The 22,463-nt window shown below is 41.7% G+C and overlaps 1 protein-coding gene across 2 annotated transcripts in view; it reads right to left on the bottom strand.

The window, feature by feature from the left end:
• LOC119566860 (L-threonine dehydratase catabolic TdcB-like) overlaps positions 1–22,463 on the bottom strand; it is a 90,634-nt gene that overhangs the window by 7,976 nt on the left and 60,195 nt on the right. For both annotated transcript variants that reach the window (XM_043551298.1, XM_037905657.2), the window contains 7 exons: positions 21,980–22,221; positions 15,317–15,482; positions 12,924–13,020; positions 11,688–11,763; positions 9,847–9,972; positions 6,186–6,353; positions 5,047–5,104 (listed from right to left, as the gene is read on the bottom strand). In XM_043551298.1, the coding sequence (XP_043407233.1) occupies positions 5,047–5,104; positions 6,186–6,353; positions 9,847–9,972; positions 11,688–11,763; positions 12,924–13,020; positions 15,317–15,482; positions 21,980–22,221 (933 nt within the window). The remainder of the gene's footprint in view (positions 1–5,046; positions 5,105–6,185; positions 6,354–9,846; positions 9,973–11,687; positions 11,764–12,923; positions 13,021–15,316; positions 15,483–21,979; positions 22,222–22,463) is intronic.

Genomic DNA, 22,463 nt, shown 5'->3' with positions numbered 1-22,463 from the left:
ATGAACCCCCCGGGGTCTGTTAGGGCACTCCAGGGGGTCCACGGGCCCTGCTGCTCAACTCAGTTGAACAGCTGTTCAGCGGCATGCAGGAGGTGCTGCAAGGGAGGGAGGAGTGGGAACTGGGGGCGCTAGGGAAAGGGGGCAGAAAGAGGTGGGGAAGAGGAGGGGCAGGGATGGAGCAGGGGTGGGAAGAATGGGGCAAGGGTGGGGCCTAGGTGGAAGAGGTGGAGTGGGGGCAGGGCCTGTGGGTCCATGAAAACTTTAAAATCAAAATGGGGGTCCTTGGGTTGCTAAAGTTTGAGAACTGCTGTTTTAGAGTGTTATTCCCACTCCTTCCTTGGGGTTTTTCTTAAATATCTAACTGTCAGCTGTAACTATCTGGACAACAGACAAAAGGAGAAAATAGCTAAATTGAATAATACATTGCACCTCTGTATGTAGGTAATGTCAAACTAAACTATAATAGTGCAGATAAAGGGATTCTTATGTTAAGAAGTTATAAATAGAAAAAAAGAAATGACAGTTTGGAAACCTCACAAATAGAGATTTATGAACAGATGAGCTTTACCCTTATGGTAGATTCCATTGTGGCCAAGAAGCCAAGTTGTTGACCACACTCCATCTCAGACCTTTAGGTCCATCTTAGACCATTTTTAATATGCTGAGCCCTGGCCATCGAGCACGTTGGTGGTAAAGAACAAGATCTTGAGCTTGACTCAATCGTATTCTCTCTTTAAGACTCCCCCCCCCCCCCCCGTTCATCCTCTCACCCTTCAGCACATGCTTAGATTTACCAGCAAACTGTTTGCCCACACCACTGTGAATCACTCCATCTGAACACGGACCCCTTCTTTGCCCTGACTGATCCATGAAGCAAGCTACCGAGGGAGAGCCACAGCCCCTTTAAAGTTCTTTACCCGCTGACTGACTTTCCGTCCTGCCAGAGAAGAGAGTCTTCTCCTTGATGGTTAGGAGATTGGAGCGGAGGAGGAGGAAGCAGCAACTCACCCAATAAACTGCTTGATGTTGGATACTGGGGGAATAGTTGGGAAAAGAGACACTCAGGACCAGACTGCAGTGCTTACCCAAACTGAATAGTAGCTTGTGCCCCAAACAGTCCATTGACTTCCACAGGGCTACTCTTGGTGGACAGCAGCATTCAGCCTAAGGGGATCAGAATCTAGCCCTCAGGGAGTTAGACTGATTTAGAAAAGGGAGCAGGCATGAAAAGCTACCACCAGCTGATTAGGGAAGCAGTACTTCATCCTCTGACTACGAGATACCTTCCAAAGCACCGGAAACGCGCCCCCCCCGCCCCATAGTCTATAAGCCCACAGTGATGTAGGCCCATTTCTCCCCCGGGTCTGACCCAGACTTTAGTTTGCTATTGCTGATTGTCCATCTTTCTTCAATGTCAACACAAACAGAAAGGGATTGCTAGATTTTTTTTAAAGTGATTTGGTAAGAGTATCTCAGTATATTTTTAAATATTTAGAATCTGTAAAATGTTCCAAACTGCATCTAGAGTGAAGCAAGTCATGCCAGTTCGTTAGCACTCAAAGAGATCAAACACATTCCTTTGGAAACTGGGTGGATATTTGCTTTGTTTAATCATTTCAGTAGTTCACCCCACCATATCAAAAATGGAGCACTCAAAATAGCTGGAGGAAGCATATTAATGGTTTTCACTCCTTGATGTTGCTACTTTAATTTTGCTGCCTAGCACAATTGGAAGGCTTTAAGATTTTGCATATTTCTTACTGTAGTTCTATGTTGGCACTGACCATCCTCTTCTGCCCCAAATCTCTTTCCCCAAGGTGCCACTGAATTTTATAGACCCACAGACACACACACACTTTACTGTCCAATGTGGGACCTAGGCTAGGAACAGTGAGGAAAACATTCCCTTCTCCCTTTCCAAGTCCCAAAGTGGTCACCTAGACACAGCTCCTCAAAGGCATTTAGGCACCTAACAAGCACTGAAAATCCAACCCCCTCTCTGAAATACCACAGAAGGGAGAGGGACTAGGATTCTCAGCCCTCAGAAGAGATCTGTGGCCTTCGTGCATAGAAGGGAAGGAATGGCAGAGAGGGGAGAGTCTGGGGAAGGGAATATTCTTGCAGGTATAGAACCCATATTTGCACCCAACTCAGAAAGAATGGCTCACTACTATCCTCTACAAACAGATTCTGCAGGGTGTAAACAAGAGGTGCACATTAAAACAAATAATTCAGGGAATTGCCCATCCCTAGTTGTTTCTAACCTGCCAAGGACTATTAACAGGTGAAAAATCTTGTCTTTCAAAACTACCAACTTCAACATGACCTGGCTCCTGGTGACACTGATGTTGCTACCAGACCGGTGATCTGTAATCTATTGCAAGACAAACATCTCACACTGGTAGAGACCCTCTAAATTAGAGGTGCAAAACAGAAGGTCTCCAGAAGATGTTCTTGCACATTCTAAAAAACACAAGCAACCAATCCCATTGCATAGGTCACCTCGTTAAGCAATTACTGAACCTCATGAAGCCATATCATCATCAGCGAAAGAGTAAGGAGATTTGTTTCCCCCCTTTTCAATGCTGCTTATTTTCTTCAGCACAAAAGTTCCTGCAAAGATTTTTCCAAAAGCAGAATGTGCAGTTGAACACACAGCTTTTTTTTTTAAAGCCGTCTCCACACAACAACTGGCTAACAGCAAAGATCTTTCCACAGATGTGCACCAAATCAGTCAACCCAAGTACATCCAGGCATCCCACCAGTGAGTAAAGTCGCTCCATCATCCTGATAAACAGTGAGTAAAAGCCAAGTTTCTCTTACTTGGAAATGAAACAGTAAATCCTGGGGAAGATTAAGCACTGGAGTGATTTAACTCTCTGAATGAGCCACTCCTTTCATCTTTAACTCCATAGTTCAGGCAGAGAATCCCTCATCTGTATTTACAATAGTGAGCATGTCTATGCAGGGACACTCCAGAAAGTTAGTCTGATTTAACAAAAGGTGTGTATTTAAAGTGGATTAGTTAAACTGCATTAAACCCCTGTGTGGACACTCATTCAGGCCTAACATGGCCTAATTCAATTTAGCTTAATTCACTTCCAATTTCACATTATTCACACTGCAAAATTCCTTATGGGATTGGGGATTTAGGTACATGTTGAGAGTGCTTTGCTGAAGCAGGAGCAACACAGGAAGAAAAGAAATACAAGGTATGTGCAAAGTGGGTGAATTAATGTTGCTATGAAAACCTAACTTTTACTTTCTGACTTCTGATAATTTACAGTCAGAACCTTAAACAAAAGTTTTGGCATTGAGTTCTATAAAGGAAAAAATCCAGAACTACTAAACTTGAGGATTAATTTTAATGCACTGGATAAAAAAAAAAACCCTCAAAACATTTTGGGATATTTTGGTCTGGATCCCAACTCTGCAGCTCCGGTTTCTCTCTAATTGTATCATAAAGGTATTCCATCCCCTTCCAGTACTGTTAAAAATCATCATCAGCATCATTCAGTTTGTGAAACACTTTGACCTTTAGATTAGATAGCCATCCAAATCCTGTTGCAGTACAAGAATGGAAAGCCTATGAAAATAGATCATATTTAAAAGCAGACATGAGCAATGGCACACTCTTTTTGGTCAGAGAGTATATTTGGTTTCAATATTCTGATGCATTAGCCCCATAGCAAAGGTCGCAATAGACACGAAAACTCTTGTAGCATTCTCTGCCAAGAAACTAGGAAAGATGATCTAGTACAGCTTATTTGGCAACATAAGTAAGTGTTAAGCACTATTTCATAAAAAGCTAATTGAGAAACCTTGAGTTCCAAGGGCAGCAAAATTCAGCTTTCACTTTAAAAGACACAAAAGATAAAACTAGGAGGGGCTTTAAAGATTATTCCATATTGTCCAATTGAAGAGTAAAAAACTTCAAAAGTACTTAAGGCTCCTAGAGCTCAGATCGTCAAACGTATCCCAGCGATTTCAGTTACATCATTCAGTTGTGCGTGACAGTGAATAATGACTGAGGCAAGGAATGAGTAAGAATGATGCTACAGCCTGGTGGTGAGAGGACTCATCTAGGATGTGGAATACCTAAGTTCAAGTCCCTGCTCCAAATAACTATTTATAGAAAGTGGAATAGCTTCAACAGGAGAGATTGAGACTATCCCATAGACCTGTGGCTAGGGCGCTTTCCTGCTACATAGGAGACTCCTTTTCAAAACCCTTCTCCCCGTCAAGCAAAGGGGAAAACTGGACCCCCGTCTCCCACATCCTCTATAACCACTAGGCTCAAATATAAGAATGAGGACAGTGGCACCGTCACCACCACATTCTCTGGCCATTTTATGCCCTTTAAAAATACCCAAAAGAAAACCTTCAGGTCAAATTAAATGTTTTACTGGAAATGGATTTTTTTCAATGGGCCAACATTTTTCACCATTTTTGGTTTGACAAGAACAGACTCTTTCATTGATTTATTTTTCAGAACCGCCAGCAAGCCAAAAACAGAAAAATCAGTGCAGAACTGAGGTCCCACCTCTGATCAAAGATTCCATAACACTTGGCCTAAGAACAGCAGTGTTAGCCATAGAGGGGGTCTTGGCCCAATTCAAGTTTGGGTAGTTACACTCAATCTACACAGATTCCTCCTGAAACTTCAGCTGGATGCGGTTGCTCATGACTTACTGTCCAGAAATGTTATATACACAACGTAGCCCTGCAGTACCAATAGCTGCAGGATTTCACCCAGAACTGTGTGCATTTCAATGATAGGAGAAGAGACTCACGGATTATTTATATGCCTGTTAAGAACAAGGTGATTAAGTTGCCCTATAACACAGAGTACTGCTGATTATCTAACATCTTGCTTCCAAAGTCTGTATTTTCTGCTGGGTGGCATTACAATGCCTTATCAACCCACATGATTATGTGAAGATATATGAAGGCAGAAGAGTCCTAACTTCTTTAGAATTACAATTACAACCAAGTTTGTGAGAGGCCAGCACAGCTGAAGTGACAAACTGTATTTCTCCCTCTTACCTCAATAGTGAAGAGATCAGATATCACAAACATGTGTTCTTGTTTGATGTCCAACACCCTAGAACAAACCAACCATAAATTAAAGAGCAGGGCAAATCCTAGTCATTGTCAAATGCTTTCTGTAAGTGTTTGAGCAATAAACAAATTCATGCAGGTGTAGTTGGAGGAAAGAAGTGTGATGTACCTCAAACCTTTTTCATATGCTGAAATAAACATGGGGTCAGAGCAGAGGCTGTTCACATCCCTAAAATGCTTTTAGTCCTGTAGCTACAGGCCCTTCCCGACCTCTGCTGCACCACTGTCATCCTATTACTATTCCATTTAAAGCAATGGATTGTTAGCACATATCTGGGAAATTTATAGCAGCAATCAAATAGATATGCATAGCTGGACCAAAGTGCAACAGCTGGATGGGAGCAGCCAGGAACAGAGATAACACACTCAAATTATACAGCATTGAAAGACCGGGTAGAAGAATTGAAGAGTTTTTTCAATTGCATTCTCCATTGCATCTCCCCTTTCATCTCCCAAGTATTCCCTCATGGAGTCACTTGGCCTGCAAGTTTTGTTAGCACTTCACCAATATATATGCCTCTACTTTTAACAACTATGTATTTTATTTATAGGGTTAAGGGCCAAACTTAGCTTTTGCATGTGTACACAAGCCTTGCATTTACATCAGAAGGCAGGGTTTACCCTGTACTCTGTACTGTTTCATGCTTCTAAGAAGCATTTAATATAGAGATTAAAATGACTAGGAGAGAGACTAGCCCAATATGGGCTAATTCAAAATTTGTTTCAATATAAGTAGAGGCCTTGCAATGACTAGAAGCAATGCAATTCTACATTTCAACACTGATAAGCCACCCAGAGCAGGATAGTTGTAGTTGTAATGTGCCTATTATGGAGGGCACATACCAATCTTCCGCCTGTGACGGGGAAGGTTTTCGACAGAGGCTACAACAGTGCTATATAAATAGATTCCCTGGGTTACTTTAGTCACTTGGGTAAACCACTGGATTACTCCCTTTGCCTTTAACTGTCACTTGTAAGCATGCAATAGTGTTAAAAACACTGAGTCAATTGTGCTATTTTCTCAACAGTGTAATACCGGCTATTAATATAGGATTCTGAATTACCTCACTTCCTCCCGAGTCAGTATCTCCAGTAGCTTTGAAATATTTCCTGGACAATCAGAGAGAAGGAGGGAAAATTTGCAGACTCTGTTGTCAAGGGGCAGGGCACGATCTATGCACTGTCTCAGCAAAGGTAGCTCCAAGTTACCACTGCATACAGTGATTGCCACTCTGAAAGACAAGAGCAAACAGGACTATTTCCTTCTTGTTTATGCAAAGAAGTTCCTATAGAATTGTCATACTGGAGAGTAATGCAGATATTTCAATAACTGTATGGATACAGTACGCAATATCTGCTTTTGCCATTTGCTGCAGCTGTCCTCTCCTATTACTTTTCAGATGGCGTACGCTTCCATATCACCTCATGCCATGATCACCTCAGCTTTCATTAGCTAATGGCAGAATCCGGTCGGTACTTGGATGAGGCACCTCACAAGAGAAAAAACATGATCCAGGAAGTGGTGTTGTCAATTTAGTAGATGTTCTTCCCTTGGAGCCTATATTGGCCAAACAGGGTGTCGTAGATGCTGTCTGCTGCTGGAGGTGGCTGCATTTCTTTGGTGTGAGAGATACCATGTACATGCCTTCCAAAGTAGTGCAGGATGTTTCCAGATGAAAGGCATCATGTAAGTGTAAGTTCATTATATCCCTGCACTGAAGGGGAGCTCGCTCAGTAACTCTGTCTGGAGTTTGTCCACCAGTGACATTCCCCAGGTGCTCCTTTTCCTGCTCCTGTCTAAAGAATGGAGCCCATGCTCCATAGAAGACATGGGAGTAAAAATGTCTGTGCCGGGTCAACATTAGCACTTCCACTGATACAAGCAGGGGAGCTGCACTGGTGTGAGGCCAAGACAGCGAGAGGTGCTGAATATGCTCAGGGGGGATATATTTATTTCCATTTGATTTATATACAATTACACAGAGAAAGACCCGGTGACAAGAATATTGTGAGCGTTGCAAAGTCAAGCACTCAAAAGTTAGGAAGTGCCAGAATTAAGGTGCCTGCGCAATCTCAGTTCAGCCCCCTTGTGTGTACGGATTATGCTACCATCCTTAATTACATGGCAACATACTATTTTTTCCACAGGACCCCTGCCTCATTCAGTACACAGGATGGACAGCGCTCACTTAATCAGTAGCAATTCAATATTTTGTTTTCTCCTGGTTCAATGTGCAGTCCCAGGCCCTATTTACTGCACACTATTCAAACCCTGCTCTCAAGACAGAATTACTGATTTCCCCACAGGAGTTTCTATGGTGCTCATCACTGTGGGATCACGCATCAAGCAGCAGCTCATAGTTAAATACCAACACCCACATTCATCTTGAAATCCTCTCACTGCTCTTCAAAGTCATGGAGCTGTAGTGTGCCCTGAGCCCCAGTCCAGAGCTGGGAGGGCATTCCAGAGCCCCCCAGGACCCTTATGGAGAACACACTGTTGGTCACACCCTCTCTATTATCTCAGCACCTCTGTCCATGGCAGTGTGTCATAGGGAGAGAGGTGGTCTCTCAGGGTGTGCGTTCCTTGCTCACATACACATCCTCACACTAGTTCTCACCGAGGTAGCACGAGTATAAATAGCAGTCTGGCCACAGGAGCACGGGTAGCTGCAGTGGAAGCCCGGCTGAGCTGTGCTGAGTACGTACTCACCCGTTTGAGGCTGCTTGTACTGGGCATGGCTCAGCTATGCCTCCGCTGCCACTACCCCGGCTATTTCTACTCATGCTAGCTCAATGAGAACTGGTACAAGTACATCTACACGAGCAGGGGAATCACAACCCTACCTCGTAGCATAGATGTAGCTCGTGAGGCTCGTCCTGAGCTAGTTAAGGCTTTAGAGGCCTTAGTGTTGTTACAGTTTAGAGTGCTGTTTAGTAGAATACCGGGATGATGATTTGTACTGAAGTCGTGCCTAGGAGCCCCAAACATGATCCAGGGCCTTGTTGTGCTTGGCACTGTTCAAAAAGACAAGGCCTCTTCCCCAAAGAGCCCTTTGCAATCGAAGGAACAACAAAGAGCACAAGGTAACAATGAGACAATACTGGTGCTTGTGATAGGCAGTGGTCTCAACACACCAGTTGCCTGACCGTTGTCCAGTATTTTCTGTAGGAAATTGTGGGACTGAACTATCCAGCCTCCCCAGCTATCTGTGGGTACCATCAAAATACCAACGGATGTTGTCAAGTAAAATGAATCAATAACTATTAAGCGACCCCCATCTAGCAATCACAAAGTAGTATTAAGACTGGCTCAGTGGAACCACTCTTCTGAGAGTCACTGTTAGGAACTTTAGTAACAGTGGAAAAAGCCCATTGAACATTTGGGTGATGTGTTCAAGGTGCTATATAAACATTAAGTCTCATCATAATTCGGAAGACTGACCACAGAGAGGTTAAGGGCCAGATCCTCAATGATATTTAAGCACCTACCTCTATTGAAATCTAAGTGATTTGCTTGAAGTCACACATTAGTCTATGTCACCGCTAAAGAAGCAGAACCCAGATCTCCTAACTCCCAATTCCAGGCTTCTTCTCTTTCACTGCAGTCTCGCTCTGTTTGAATTAATTGCACTTCATCTTTTCTAGGATCTACTCTGTAACTTAATTGCCAGTACACTACAAGGTATGATAGGCTGCTTCACTCAGCAAAGAATTCTCTTGTTGAGCCTACAAAGTGACCAAATACATCCATTTTGTCCAGTGGAGATCCCACACAATGAAAAAACAAAACTGAAATAACCCACACACATTATGGGCTACGCCATGAGCTTGGGCTCAGTCCTGCAAGGTGCTGAACACCCTGACCCAAATCCAAAGCGGCACTTACGCACATGCTTATTTTTAAACACATGTAGAATCCCACTGATTTACATTGGGGCCAGAGTGATCAACATCTTGCAGGATTGAACCCTTGGGGTCAATTTGTGTAGCTCCATTGATTGTTACGGACAGAGGAAAAAGTGGGCCAGTACAGCGTACTGGTAAGAAGTGGCCGCAGGTATGGGCCCGTACACAGCTGACATTAAAGCGCTGCCATTCATAAAAAGCTAATTGAGAAACCTCGAGTTCCAAGAGCAGCAAAATCCAACTTTCAGTTTAAAAAACATAAAAGATAAAACTAGGAGGGGCTTTAAAGATGATTCCATATTGTCCAAGTGACATTGCTTTTGCCCCCCCCGGGGCTGCCGAGGGTGGGGGGCAAAAGGGGCAGCTGCCTCAAGGCCCTGTGATTTAAAACGGCTCGAGACTCCTGGCCACCAAGGCAGTGCCCGGAGCCCTGGGCCCTTTAAATCACTGCCAGAGCCCTGAGAGGGGAGGGCTGGGCAGCGCTGAAGGGCTGGTTGGGGGAGGCTGACCCCTAGCCCCGCTCCTTCTGCCTGAGGCCCCGCCCCTTCCAGGGGCCCTTACCAGTAAGACTTTTAAATTACTTTCACCCCTGGTTACGAAGGATTTCAGCTGAAGGTCTGGCCCTCTTTCTCCCTCTCTTTCAGCAAGTTGTCCCTAGTGCAGTGTCCCACTGACAGTAGTGGGTGATTCAATATTCAGAATAAAGGGGAATAAGAGACCCCTTTCTGTCTGCGAAGTTCAGTGCGCACACACTCCTCTCATGTGACTTCCTTGGTAAGCTCTCTGTTTGCAATAGCTGGTTTATAGATGCTGTACCTTTTACTCTTTAACTCTGGCAGCTTCCCAGCAACTAAGGCTGCAAGTCCAATAGCCCCTTCTGCGTCCACTGTGGCTCTCTCATACTCCAGCAACCGCAGCATGGAAATTAGAATGTCCTCTTCCCTGAAGGCAAAAGGAACTGTATCAAAACTGAACAAATACAGAGTGAATTTAAAAGAATTAATGGGACAAGACAAGATATTTATGTATTAAGGGATTCCTTTGGTCCTGGGTGGGTTTATTTAGGACTATAGCATGATGGGAAACTGTATTGCTGGATCTGAAAATAGCTCTTGACCACAGCTGCATGGTATTTTTTGCAAGAGTAGCGGCTTTAGCCTCAGCAACCTGGCTAAATATCCAGGTGGGTAAATACATCCCACCTACCTAAATTCCCCCTGCTGTTTGACTTGGATAAGTTGTTTTCCACTGGCTGTCCTGCACTGTTGTATAGTATTGCTATATGCTGTTAAAGGGCTATTCCTGCACCATGAATGTGACCAAATTTGACTAATGAGTGAAGTCCTTACTCACATGTGGTAGCCCTTTTGCTACCTTGGGACGAAACGTGTCGATAAGGATTCTAAGATAGGGCTTGTTTATAGCATCCGATATTTGGATAAAAGATACTACGTGTGCACGCACATTTTGCCATTTTTCCTTCCACAATGAACCACCACTATTCTCTTTTTTGTGTTATTCTTAATTATTCATGAATTTTGTTAGCACCTAAATCTTGGCCTTCAGAATGTTAATATTTGCAATTTATGCTATGTTGTTTATATGCAAAAGTCACTTGGCATTGTTTCTGTTTGGGTGATTATGTAACCCACACAGAACTGTGTATTTTACAGTGGACTATACAATTCAAAAGTCACCAGAGCTTAGTGTTCAATTTTTGTCAATATTCACACTGCTAAAGTTGGAAGGCTTGAACGTTCATAGAAAATGAACAAAAATGGTTCATGAACATGGCTGAATCTTGATTAGCTTAAACATCCAGGAATAATTTTCCCCACTATTCATCCAGCTCTGACTAAGAGAACCTGCACTATCTCAAGGTAGATAATGCAAGCACAGTTGCCTTGAAAAAGGCAAAGAGGTTGATCCTCAACTGGCCAGTTTACCCCAGCTATGGATCTGGCTTACATTTCTTTTATGGGTTGATCATATATTAGGGTAAATAGCACTGAATCATATAAACATCAGCTACAAATTCCATATAGTCAGCCACAATGCCTGCTATCTGGAAGAACCTCCCTTTATCCCCATGCCTGTCTCTCCCCATTTTAAATCTCACCTGAAAGCACTTCTCTCCTTTGCTTCTGTATCGAGATACCTCTTTCCCATTTTAAAATATATAACTGGGTAAATATTATTTATGACCCTGAAAGTACTTGGGATACAGTTGGTATCCGATACTATACTATATAAATACTATACTATATAGTATTTATAAATATTAAATACTATATAAAATACAGCTGAAGGCCATACTGTCGAATGAATGACGAAGCAGATGGGAAGATAAATGCTACTTAACATAATGTATTATTGTCACTTCGTTGAAGGTTATCTCCCCATTTAAGAGCTATAGAAAAATCAATAGAAAAACTGTTCCTGGCTTCAAAGAGTTCACTCAGGACCTCAGAGCTTGATCCTGCAGTCCCAAGCAGTTGAAACTTTCATTGAAAATCAATAAACAATGGAATTCAATGGAAGTCAGGATTGATCAGGCCCTCAGGGAGGAGCCAATATAGCCCCTCTCTAATGTACAACAGTATTTCGTTTTACAATTCAAGTCAACATCATTCACTACATTGTTCTTCTTCACCTACCTCACAGTAACAACCTTGTCTACAAGCTTCCCAGTCAACTGCAAAGAATTGGTACCAAAGCAAGGTCCACTCACATCTGCAGATTTAAGCAACACGTCAAAAGTGAAGCTGGCAGTTTTAGTGATGTCCAAACTTGCCTAGAGCCCTGGGTTCTTCTTCTTTATTTTTGTTTGAAATAAAATAAAACACAGCACATTGCCATTATGCAGTTTTTAAAAGATATATTTTAATTACTGTTATTTCTGTATCCAAAAAAAAGTAGTTTGCCAGCATAAGAGACCAAAGACTTTACACTCTAAGGCCCCAGTCCTGCAGTAAGAATCATAGAGCTGCACCCAAGGGCCTGCAAAGTCCCATCGACTTCAGTGACCCAGTGGGTATGTGGTTCTCAACGTGCAACAGTACCTGAATTATATATCATCATAAATCAAGATGAGGAGTTGAAAAGGACATCAAGTTTGTGAGCCGTAGTGGCTAAGTGGGGTGGTCAACGAACGAGAGTAGAGAGTGGGAGGGATTATTAACAATAGTAAGAAGTTTGGTTTTGGACATCTCTAGTTCAATTAAGTGGAGGAATATCCACAAGTTGATATGAGCGCGTGCTTGGGGTGGGGTGTGGGTGAGGGGGAGAGATTGTTAAGAAGGAAGGGGAGATTTTGCATGCTCAGACAGCTGTATTTTCAGAGGTGTTGACCTCTAACTCTCATTGAACTCAATGCAGGAAGTGCTCTGAAAAAACCAGCTAAACAGTGGGTTTTGTTTGTTTTGTTGCTTGGTTTAATATGCAGGTTTCTCTGAAAATTAAATGACAAAACCCCAAAACCGGGAACCCAGTTTCCAAATGCTGCTGCCTTGTTGTTTTATATATCTAAGTAAGTGATCACTGTATTCTGCCACCCTTCTGTTGATTAATGTCTTACTTTGCAAGCCGTCCCATTGATTTCAGTGGAATAAGGTACTACTAGTTGTGATACAACTGGCCAAACGTGGCCCTAAATAAATACATTTATGTCCCTAAGTGTTCATTTGTGCATCAAAATGCAGGATCTGGAAGTCTTATTATTACATCCATGTTTTAAAGTCCTGCTCTGTGGGTTGCTATTAGCAGCATTATTAAACCATGACACTTCAAATGAGACACTTCATTTCAGTTGGACTTGATGTGGATTAACTGAAAAAGAAGATTAACAGGTTGCAGAAATCCATACCATTTATTGTCTGAATTTGTACTCTTACCTCCATAAAACTGATGGTTGCTGCAGGCCTGGTCTTCAACAGGATGGCCTGTCTTTAATGATTGTTGTAACACAGGGAAACTCTCTGATTCAACACCCTGGGAAAGGAGAGAAAAAAATCATCTTTACCTACTACTATGCAGATCAAGTTACAACAGGAACCACCAACACCAGGGAAACAAATTCTGTAAAAAGTGTGGGCAAAGTTTGTTATCATGATTAGCAACAATATGAACCCCTTTTGCCAATTAAATTTTATCTGGTCCCTAGTTCTAAAGACAGAGTCTGTTTGGTAAAGGCCCAAATTTAGGTTCTCTTAAAAAAATGGGATGGGAATACGTTAAAAATAAAAGTGAACAGAAATGTTTGCATGAATTTCAAAAGGATCAACACCATTTCCCTACATGGGGACCCAAAACACAGCAGCATTGTACTGGTACAAAACAAAGTGAAATTGACGAGCCTAATCCTACTGACAAGATGACTGACAAGTTATAATGTTGCTTTTAGTCGAATATTTGCTATTTGTTTATATTATAAAACACCTTTCGGTAATCTAGGGCATGATTTTAACTGGATAAAGTGGTGCGTTGATTTTAATTTATGATTTTACCTAGACAGTGGTCCCTCTACAATTTCTCAGTCACTAAACTCTTCCAAATAGATCAAATTAAATCTCTCATTACTTTTGGCACTAAGGAATAAGCTTGTAAAAGGAGTCTGAATTGTTCCTTTTGACTTGTCACCTGATTGTAAAAGATTCCTTTTAAATAACATCAAGTTCTACTGTAATGGGAGCAAGCAATAAATAAATAAATAAAAATGTATCTTTAATCCAACAGTTCCTTTGTGTCATAGCAAGAAAGGACAATTAAGTCATTGGACTATTACATCCCTCCCTAAGAAGAAAACACACTGGAACCAGCTATCTTAAACAACAGGCATCACCTCATTTTCTGCAGGCTTTACATCAAAATGAGGAAAAAATAAGACATACAAAAACAGGGTGAAATTCACCCTGATGCACAGGGAGAGTACAAAGGCCCATGTGCCACTTAAGTCCTCAAAATAGGTCTTAAGTAGTGCCTAGGTCTTGGTGGGGAGGGATAGCTCAGTGGTTTGAGCATTGGCTTGCTAAACCCAGGCTTCTGAGTTCAATCCTTGAGCGGGCCATTTAAGGATCTGGGGCAAAAATTGGGGATTGGTCCTGCTTTGAGCAGGGGGTTGGACTAGATGACCTCCTGAGGTCCCTTCCAACCCTGATATTCTAGGATTCTATGTATCGACCCTTTGCCCAGGAATAATGGAATAGCATCAATATCATCATATACATTTCCAGTCTCAAGTACTATAGTCCCCTGGAGATTTCAGTCTCGTCAATGATTCATACCAGTTTCCATTATATTCAGTATAGGTTTGTTTTTCCCTTGGGCCAAGTTCAGAGTTCTATATTCAGGCAAACTCCCAGGATTAAGTAAAAAGACCTCAGGTCTTATCCCCATGTTTTTAATATATAAATCTCATTTATCATGAATAATCATCATCATCACCACCACCAATATGCAGAGCTGGACTAGAGCCTAAAAATTTGGCTCTTGATTCCAATTTCTTAAAATTCAGAGGTGTTTGCATTTAAGGTTTAGTTTGGTGCCCATCTTTAGGAACCTTCCAGATTCCTACATTTTTTATAGCTATTATACATTTGTGGATGGTTAAAGTCATTCAACCTTGCAATGTTAAGTAACCTTTCCTCATCCAGAAATATGTTGTCTGCTGTATCCCACCACTTACAATTTCAACAGCTGCTAGCTGAAATTTCTACACCAAGAGCCAGAAGGGGTTATTCGGTGTATAATTTGGGATGAATGTTTTATTTTATGGACAAATTTTCACAATAATCCACAGAGATCTCAGTTTTAACCTGAATAGGTTGCTCCTTCCAGGAGTAAAGATTAAGTAATCTCCATACTGCTTTGGGGATCTATCTAGTTCGAGGTCTTTCAAATAACAATTCTACAGTGTCCTAAAACTTGGAGGCAACTCTAGACTTTAAATAAGATCACACAGGTTTCAAACAAGCTAAATAAACATTCCTAAATCCATTAAACAGCCCCAAAACAGGCCAGTTAAAACTTTAGATGTAGAGAGTTTGGTCTTATTTGCTTTGAGAAAGGATTCCTACATAGTTAACAAAACGCCAAATAATTAACCAAGAAACAAAGCAGGCTGCCCAAATTCTGAAATAGAGTATGACTATGGGAACCAATGACCTCGGTCTATAGTGTACACAGACTCATTCCCAGTACCTTAGTAGAATACAGCACCTGTCTGAAGCCTGAGAGATAGGAGGATAAACCTCTCCAAATACACAACTGACACTTGAAAAGAACGTACAATCACAGCAATATGTGGATTGAGATGTTTGAGGGCAGCAGCTGATCCTGCCAGCAATCCACAGTGGCCTCCTGCAGGGAAAATCACTGCATCCAGCTTTGGCACTTGTTCATGTATCTCCAATCCCATGGTACCCAGCCCTGACAGGTATATAGCACTGTCCTCCCTGGGGGGAAAGAAAACACCAAGTCATTGCAGAGTTGGGACTTGTTAGCAGTTCACTAGTGTAAAGCTATAGTTTGTCAGGAAAAATGCATATGGAAATAGAATTAGAGTTTCCAGGAGGCATTGCAACTACTTACTACTACTGATCAGATCCTCCATCAGATCCAGACATTGCTGCAATGAACCTTAGTAATCCTGACACTTTCTAAAACAACATTACATTGAAAGACAACATGGAGCAAAATAATCCCATGAGAAGAAACAGACACAAGATCAGCAGTTTCAGCCAGGTCAGCAAATGTTTCAAGATCTCTAAGCCACTTTACTGTGTGCAATCCATCTGAGCGTGACAGGGGTGATGGATTTCATCCAGGTGAGTCAGGATTAAAGTGCCAGGGGTGATGGATTTCAACCAGGTGAGTCAGGATTAAAGTGACAAGCAGGGGTTTGCTAAATGAATGAGCTGAACTTTCTGCCCCTAGAAAGCCCATCCTGCTAGCTCTCAGGCTACTATAATTATGATCAGGTGAATTCTCTATTGGCGTCGCTGTCAGATATTTAAATTGCTGGAAAGGAGAGGACTTCCTTCCTCTGCAGCGTGGGGCACGGGCCACTTGCTGGAGGATTCTCTGCACCTTGAAGTCTTTACGATTTGAGGACTTCAATAGCACAGACATAAGTTAGGGGGTTGTTACAGGAGTGGGTGGGTGAGATTCCGTGGCCTGGGTTGTGCAGGAGGTCAGACTAGACGATCATAATGGTCCCTTCTGACCTTAAACTCTATGATTCTATGACTCCCATTTCTGTTGCTATAACTTCCTTAAGCTGCATGAGTTCTAATATCCTCCAGTCGAAACTGTAAGTAATAAGAAGGAATCTAGTGTAGGTATAGCGAACTCTGTTCACTTGAGTGTGATTTAGTGCTCACAATAGTGGGAATTTACACGAAAGGGAAGCACTGTGTTTACGTAGTCACGTAGATACAGACCAGCCCAGTGGAGCACAAATCTTTCCACAATCCAGGGCCAAAATCAGATACTTTACCACCACCTTGGAAGACCACCCTGAAGGATAAGAGGAGGATTTAGTCTGCCTAAGTATTCATTGGAAAAACACTTACAGCTACAGTTTAATGAACATATTAACAGTACACACAGCCAGCAAGGTATAACAAAAGACTGTTGTAACTTCAGAGGTGGCTGATTTAGAACCATTTTAATTAAACCTGCAGAATGATTCTAATGACAAATTAATCAAAAACTGTAAGACTCTTGAGTACTTGTGTGCGTTCTACATACTCCGACATCAATAAACCAAGCAGAGTTACTGTACCAGTGATTTCATTTTTTACATTCCACCAACATATTCATTCCTTAATTTTATCTCCAGTGCAAAGGGCTGTGTTTATTCATTAATTATTTGTATCATAGTAGCACCTAGAGGTTACAGCAGAGCTCAGGGCCCCGGTGTGCTTGCTGCTTTACCTACACAGTGAAAGACAGTTCCCTGCCCTGAACAATTTACAAAATTAATCAACAAGACGGGGGCGGGGAGGAGGAGGGGAGAGGAATCAATATTATCCTGGTTTTACAGATGAGGCAGAGAGAGATTAACCAACTTGTTCATGGTCACACATGAAGTCTGTGGAGGAGCTAGGAACTGAACCCCGATCCAGGGCCATAACCCAAAGACGATCCCTTCCCCTTTATGTAGGATTGTTTTACAAGTAAAGCAAGATCAAAATATCACTGGCACTTTGAAAAATTCGACTGGGCTACTAGAACACTTTTTCCCCCAACCAAGAATACATTTTTTTTTTATAGTTAATCTTGCAGTCTACATGTCGAAGTTCATGAGGACTTGCAAAGGTGAATGTGGATCTGGAAGATTCAATGTACATATAAAGCTGCTTTAAAAATGCAAAGCTGTATCAAATGCCAGATTGCCTCTCATACGGCATGATCGACATTCCTATTAGCAGCTTGGACAGGCATTTTAGAAAGCCACTCATTCCTTGCTAACATTTAGAAAGGACTCCAATCCAAGCCTCCTACATTAATGTTTAACACTTTCATTTGTAGTGAAACGAATTCATTAGGGTTTTTTTACCTTTACGTGCTTAGATATAAAGGCAAATATGAGCAGCACTTTCACTTTCCTCTTTATACATAAACAGTAATTTAATAGAACATAAATCCCACATTTGGATGCTAAAATTAGCACTTGTGATGTAAAACTAGCTATTTGATGATTGTCTATTTACCTCCAAAATGGAGGATTTGAATGCCCTGTTAGATGCCAGCGTTTGAAAATAAGCTCCCCACCTCAGACATTCGATTATAATTTTTGCATTGCATAGTTTTGTACATATCCTTCACAGCTCCTCGTGCCAGATCCTCAAAGGTATTCAGGCTCCTAACTTACACGGACTTCCTTGTGCAGACATAGCTCTAGAAATATTTAACTCTGTATACTACTAGATATGCTTCCTGAGGTCACAAGTTCATCAGATCTCAAGTTAAGATCCCATCTGGTCAGTACTTGGATGTGGAGTTATACAAGAAACCCAGGACACTCAAAGAAGGAATGCTTGCAACTCTTCTCCCTCCAATCCACAAATGAATCCATGCTTCAGCATTGTTCTGGAGTCACTGTGCTATTGTATGTGTTTTCTTTCAGGAGAATTGTAAAGCTGATGTCCTGAAGACTTGTGGCGATTAAAGATCCCCTGCCACCAGTATGGCATTAATGTGGACATCATGACTGAATTCCAACTTGTAATTACTTACTGCTACCTAGAATGTCACAGGCAGTTTTATCTGAATATAAAGTTTTGCTTTCCCCTCTAAAGTCTCTCCTGTTGGTTTTACTGACACAGAATAGCACCTCATTTGCACTCTGGAGGTGGAAGAGTAGTGAGCTTGACACCAACACTTCCAACTGAGAGAGTTTGCTTAGTATTTGTCAACAAGGATCATAACTTAGAGAATGGTCAGATGATATCCATAGCAGAGGAAGAAGGATAGTTTGTTGGTTAAGTCACTGGACAGAGACTTTGGAGATCCGAGTACCTACATAGCTGCCTGTCACAGCCACAGTTGTGACCGGCGTAGGCATTTGAACTAGAGTCTTCTTGGTTTAAGTGGAAGGCAACTACTGGCAGGAGACCACTCACTTCTGAGATTTACTTGAACCTAGTCTCGCAAGGTCCAGGTATGTTAACGTCCTTGTCACATTCTTTTCATATTTTTTCAATAAAGTGTGTGGATGATAGGGTATAGCTAGTGTGTGATGAGTACATCCACATGAGTCATTTTTAATGGGATTGTAATTGCTATTTGGAAAGGCATTATTATTATTATTTTTAACAGTTTGGACTCAGAGCCTCAGGCACTTCAAGTGGGTTACAAATCCAAAGTAGAAGAATCAAATCTTGTGGGGGGTTTTGAGGTTTTTATTTTGGGTATATTTGCACAATTGCTTACAAAAAAACTTCCAAATATTATAAAACAAATATATTACAAAACCATGAAACAAATACTCCTGGTTCTCCATACATAGCCTAACTTTCCAAAACACAAGTTACTCCACAGGAAAACTGGGACAGGTGGGGTTGAAACTCCTGACACACACGCTCAGGAGCTCAAGAGGATGAGAAGCAGGGATGTCTCCTGTGAGTGTCCATTATTCAGGAATGCTGTTCAAAACTGCACCCAAAAGAGCATGAGTCAGACATCCCTTTAGGGCACAGCTTTGTGTTTTCTTTTTAGTTTTGGTGTCTGAGTGATGTTTGTATGTGGAATTAGGTTTTTGATCACACAGAGTAATAGACCAGATGCCTTTGCTTTATTATAGTTGAGTTTTGAATTAGCGAAGGTGCTTAAAAGTCACATGGTGGAAGCATCTACATATTGTAATTGATATTTGTAGTAATCAATTATAATTGCAACTTCTAAAAAAATTATCACAAGCACAACCTGTTGACAGCAGAGATATTTCAACCTGGGAAGATGCTTGTCTCAAAGTTGCCAGATTTATAAACTGAGCTGAGACCATGATGTAAAAAACCCCATCAACGTTAGTTGTTATACATGATATGATGTTCCAGTGAAACAAAAACTTCTCACTGGTAAAAGGGGCATCCAGTCAAAACACAGGTCAAAATTAGTGAGAACAGGAGGAAAATGGATGAGTGGGGATTTAATACCTAAAGCTGTGATTTTCAAAGGAACCTAAGGAAATTTTAAATTCATTGTGGTTTGGGACATTTAACTCCCTTAGACTTCTTTGAAAGTTCTGACCTAAGATTATATATTCCATCTTGAGTTCATACATGGAACTCCTGCTGCCCTAATTAACTCTAGTCTTCAGCAAGTGACATATTGTGAACTGAAAAGCTAGGATTTTCTGTAAATCTGTTCCAAAAATCAAACTAGAGATGGATGAACCAATTAGGAAAGACTTAAGTACCTGTTTCTTCCATCTATTTTACCATGTTGATTCTAAAACAATAACTCCTTACATTTTTTTGCATATATTCTCCCATTTTAAAACAATGTCCGCTAGATCTGGCCTTTCCAATGTCCTCAGACAGATAATCATGCCTAATTTTTTAATAATCCTTAGCTAGTTTAATACTTCAGTCATGTCACCTCTTAATCACCTTCTCTCAAGGCAGAGTCCCAGTTTTGTCAATCACTCCTCGTATGCAAGACTCTCCATTCCATTAATTTCTCCTTGCCTTACACTGCATTCTGTCCATCGCAACCAAGAAAGGGACCAAAATTGAATACTACTTCATAAAATATCAGCACAATAAGCGTAGACTTATAGAATATGCCCCTCTTGACACAAGCCAATATTTTATTAGCCTTCTACACTTGTGCACACGAGACTGAGAATTTAACAGATGGGTCTAGCAAGATATCTAGATCTTTTTCCTCTTCCTAATTCAATGCCATGTATATGGCACTTAGCTTTGTCTATCAAAACTCATCCCTTTGCTCTTAGGCACATTTGATTTCATATTTCAGCTCTGACCCCATATACCCAACCAAGATCTTTCTGTAAAACAGATGCATCCTTCTGAGTTTTAACCATTCCCCCTCTTTCAGTATTACCTACATGTTATGGTCCCAAGTGGGGAAGTTTCTTCCTAATGCATGTTAGACAGTAGTTAGCAAGAGAGATTATACTCTTTTTTTTTTTCTTTTCTTTTTTTTTTTTTTTTTTTTTTTTTAAAGTGTCCCCACCCAAGCAGTGATCCAAGCTAACATGGCCACTGCTCTGCACCTACCCTAACATTACAGGATACAAGACCTGGAGTTCTACCTGCACAAGCCTGCTAGGGCTGCAGCTCCTGCCTCAGCCTGCTCAGTGGGAAGCAGAGGGTAAAGGGCATTTTTGTTAGTCATCTCCTGCCCAGATTTCATTGGTTGGCATCTATAGCCAGCCTGTTGCTGTTCCTGTCCCATCCTTAAAACACTCTTCTTCTTCTGTCTGTTGTGGCTGCAGTTTCTCCACAGAGTGTGCAATGCAGGACTTGTTGCTAATAGCTCCTGCTGACTAGTTAACACCTGGTTGTCTCTGGCATCTCCTTGGCCTGATGCCCAAGTAACTAGTTGCTTCTTTTCCTGAACTAGATGGCAAGCTGTGGTTGGAAGGCTTCTTTGCCTTGGCCTGTTCTCCCTTGTTACTGCTCCCAAGCCACTGGCTCTTGTTCCCTGGTTACTCTGGTTCCCGGCCCCAGACAGGTGGCTACAGCATTGTCCAGCAGCTCTCTGGCCATACGTCTGAGTCTATAGCAATGGGTAGGTTGACGGATCATACTCTAAGATCCCTCTCTATGGTTAGTGTCCTCCAGGCTATGTCTCTATAGACAGAGGCGTAGCCTCGTGAGCTTTTGCAGCTTTCCAACTTGTAAGAGTGAAGCTTTTAGTGAGGAGCAGTGCAAAAAGTGGCCAAAAAGAGGAATCACCTGGCCAGTTTGGGAGATTTAATAGGTCTGAAATATGCAGAGAAACCATATAGGTTTCCCGCCATTTCTAAGGACTGCTCCCATGATGAAAGATTTGCAGGATTGTGCTTTAATAGGAGCTCTTCCACCATTTTAATATTAAATGGTTAGATTTGCATCACCATATTCATGCTGTCCATCTAAAATATTTCTACACAGCAGGAGGAGGAAAATAGGGGGTGAAACATCACTTCAAGTTTTGCTCTGAACCAGTATAAAAGCTCAATGTAAATTCCAACCAAAGCCACTAAATTTGCCTCATTTAGAGAGGAAACCATTCAAGAGTGCCAGTGATCATGGGCTCACCAGAAAAATGAAAATATGTCAGTCCAGACTCTCAGGAAGTCTGTCCCAGGCTCACAGGAAACTCAGTGTAACTTTTGGTGAGCAAAGGTCAAGCTTTGCGGTTGTAATAAAATACAACACCAATGGGTTTTGCAAAGCTGAAGATTATGAACAATTATCTGATAAAACTTACTTACTCTTCGAGGTATAGATAGCCATTCTCTTGGGCCAGCCTCCTTGCGTGGATTTGGGAATCCTTGGCTGAAGTGCCATAGGAGATCACCATGGCACCATACTCACGGCACATTTTCACTCTGGCTGGCGAAGTGCTGGTAGACATGATGACAAATACTGGAATGCGGAGTTCTGAGGCATGGTATGCTACTGCCATGGAAAAGTTACTGTCAGAAGCCACTATCACACCCTTTCTCTGCTGCTCCTGCAAAACACATTTGCTTCTAGATCACACAGTGTCACAGAAAATGGCAGCTTAGTCATATAAGCATGCAAAGATTAATGGTGGATGATTTCAACTGTCCTGTGATAGCCTTTTTAAAGTCTTCTTCCCCAGTGTTACATTATGAAGATATGGCACAGATATACAGCATATGCATCTCCAGGTGATCGAATGGCTTAAAACACAGGACTAGGAATCAGGAACTTTTGAGTTTGAATCCCAGT

This window comes from Chelonia mydas, chromosome 7 (genome assembly GCF_015237465.2).
Source record: "Chelonia mydas isolate rCheMyd1 chromosome 7, rCheMyd1.pri.v2, whole genome shotgun sequence".
Taxonomy (NCBI): domain Eukaryota; kingdom Metazoa; phylum Chordata; order Testudines; family Cheloniidae; genus Chelonia; species Chelonia mydas.
Note: the sequence above shows the minus strand (reverse complement) of the source record. Positions and strands in the feature narration are given on the sequence as shown.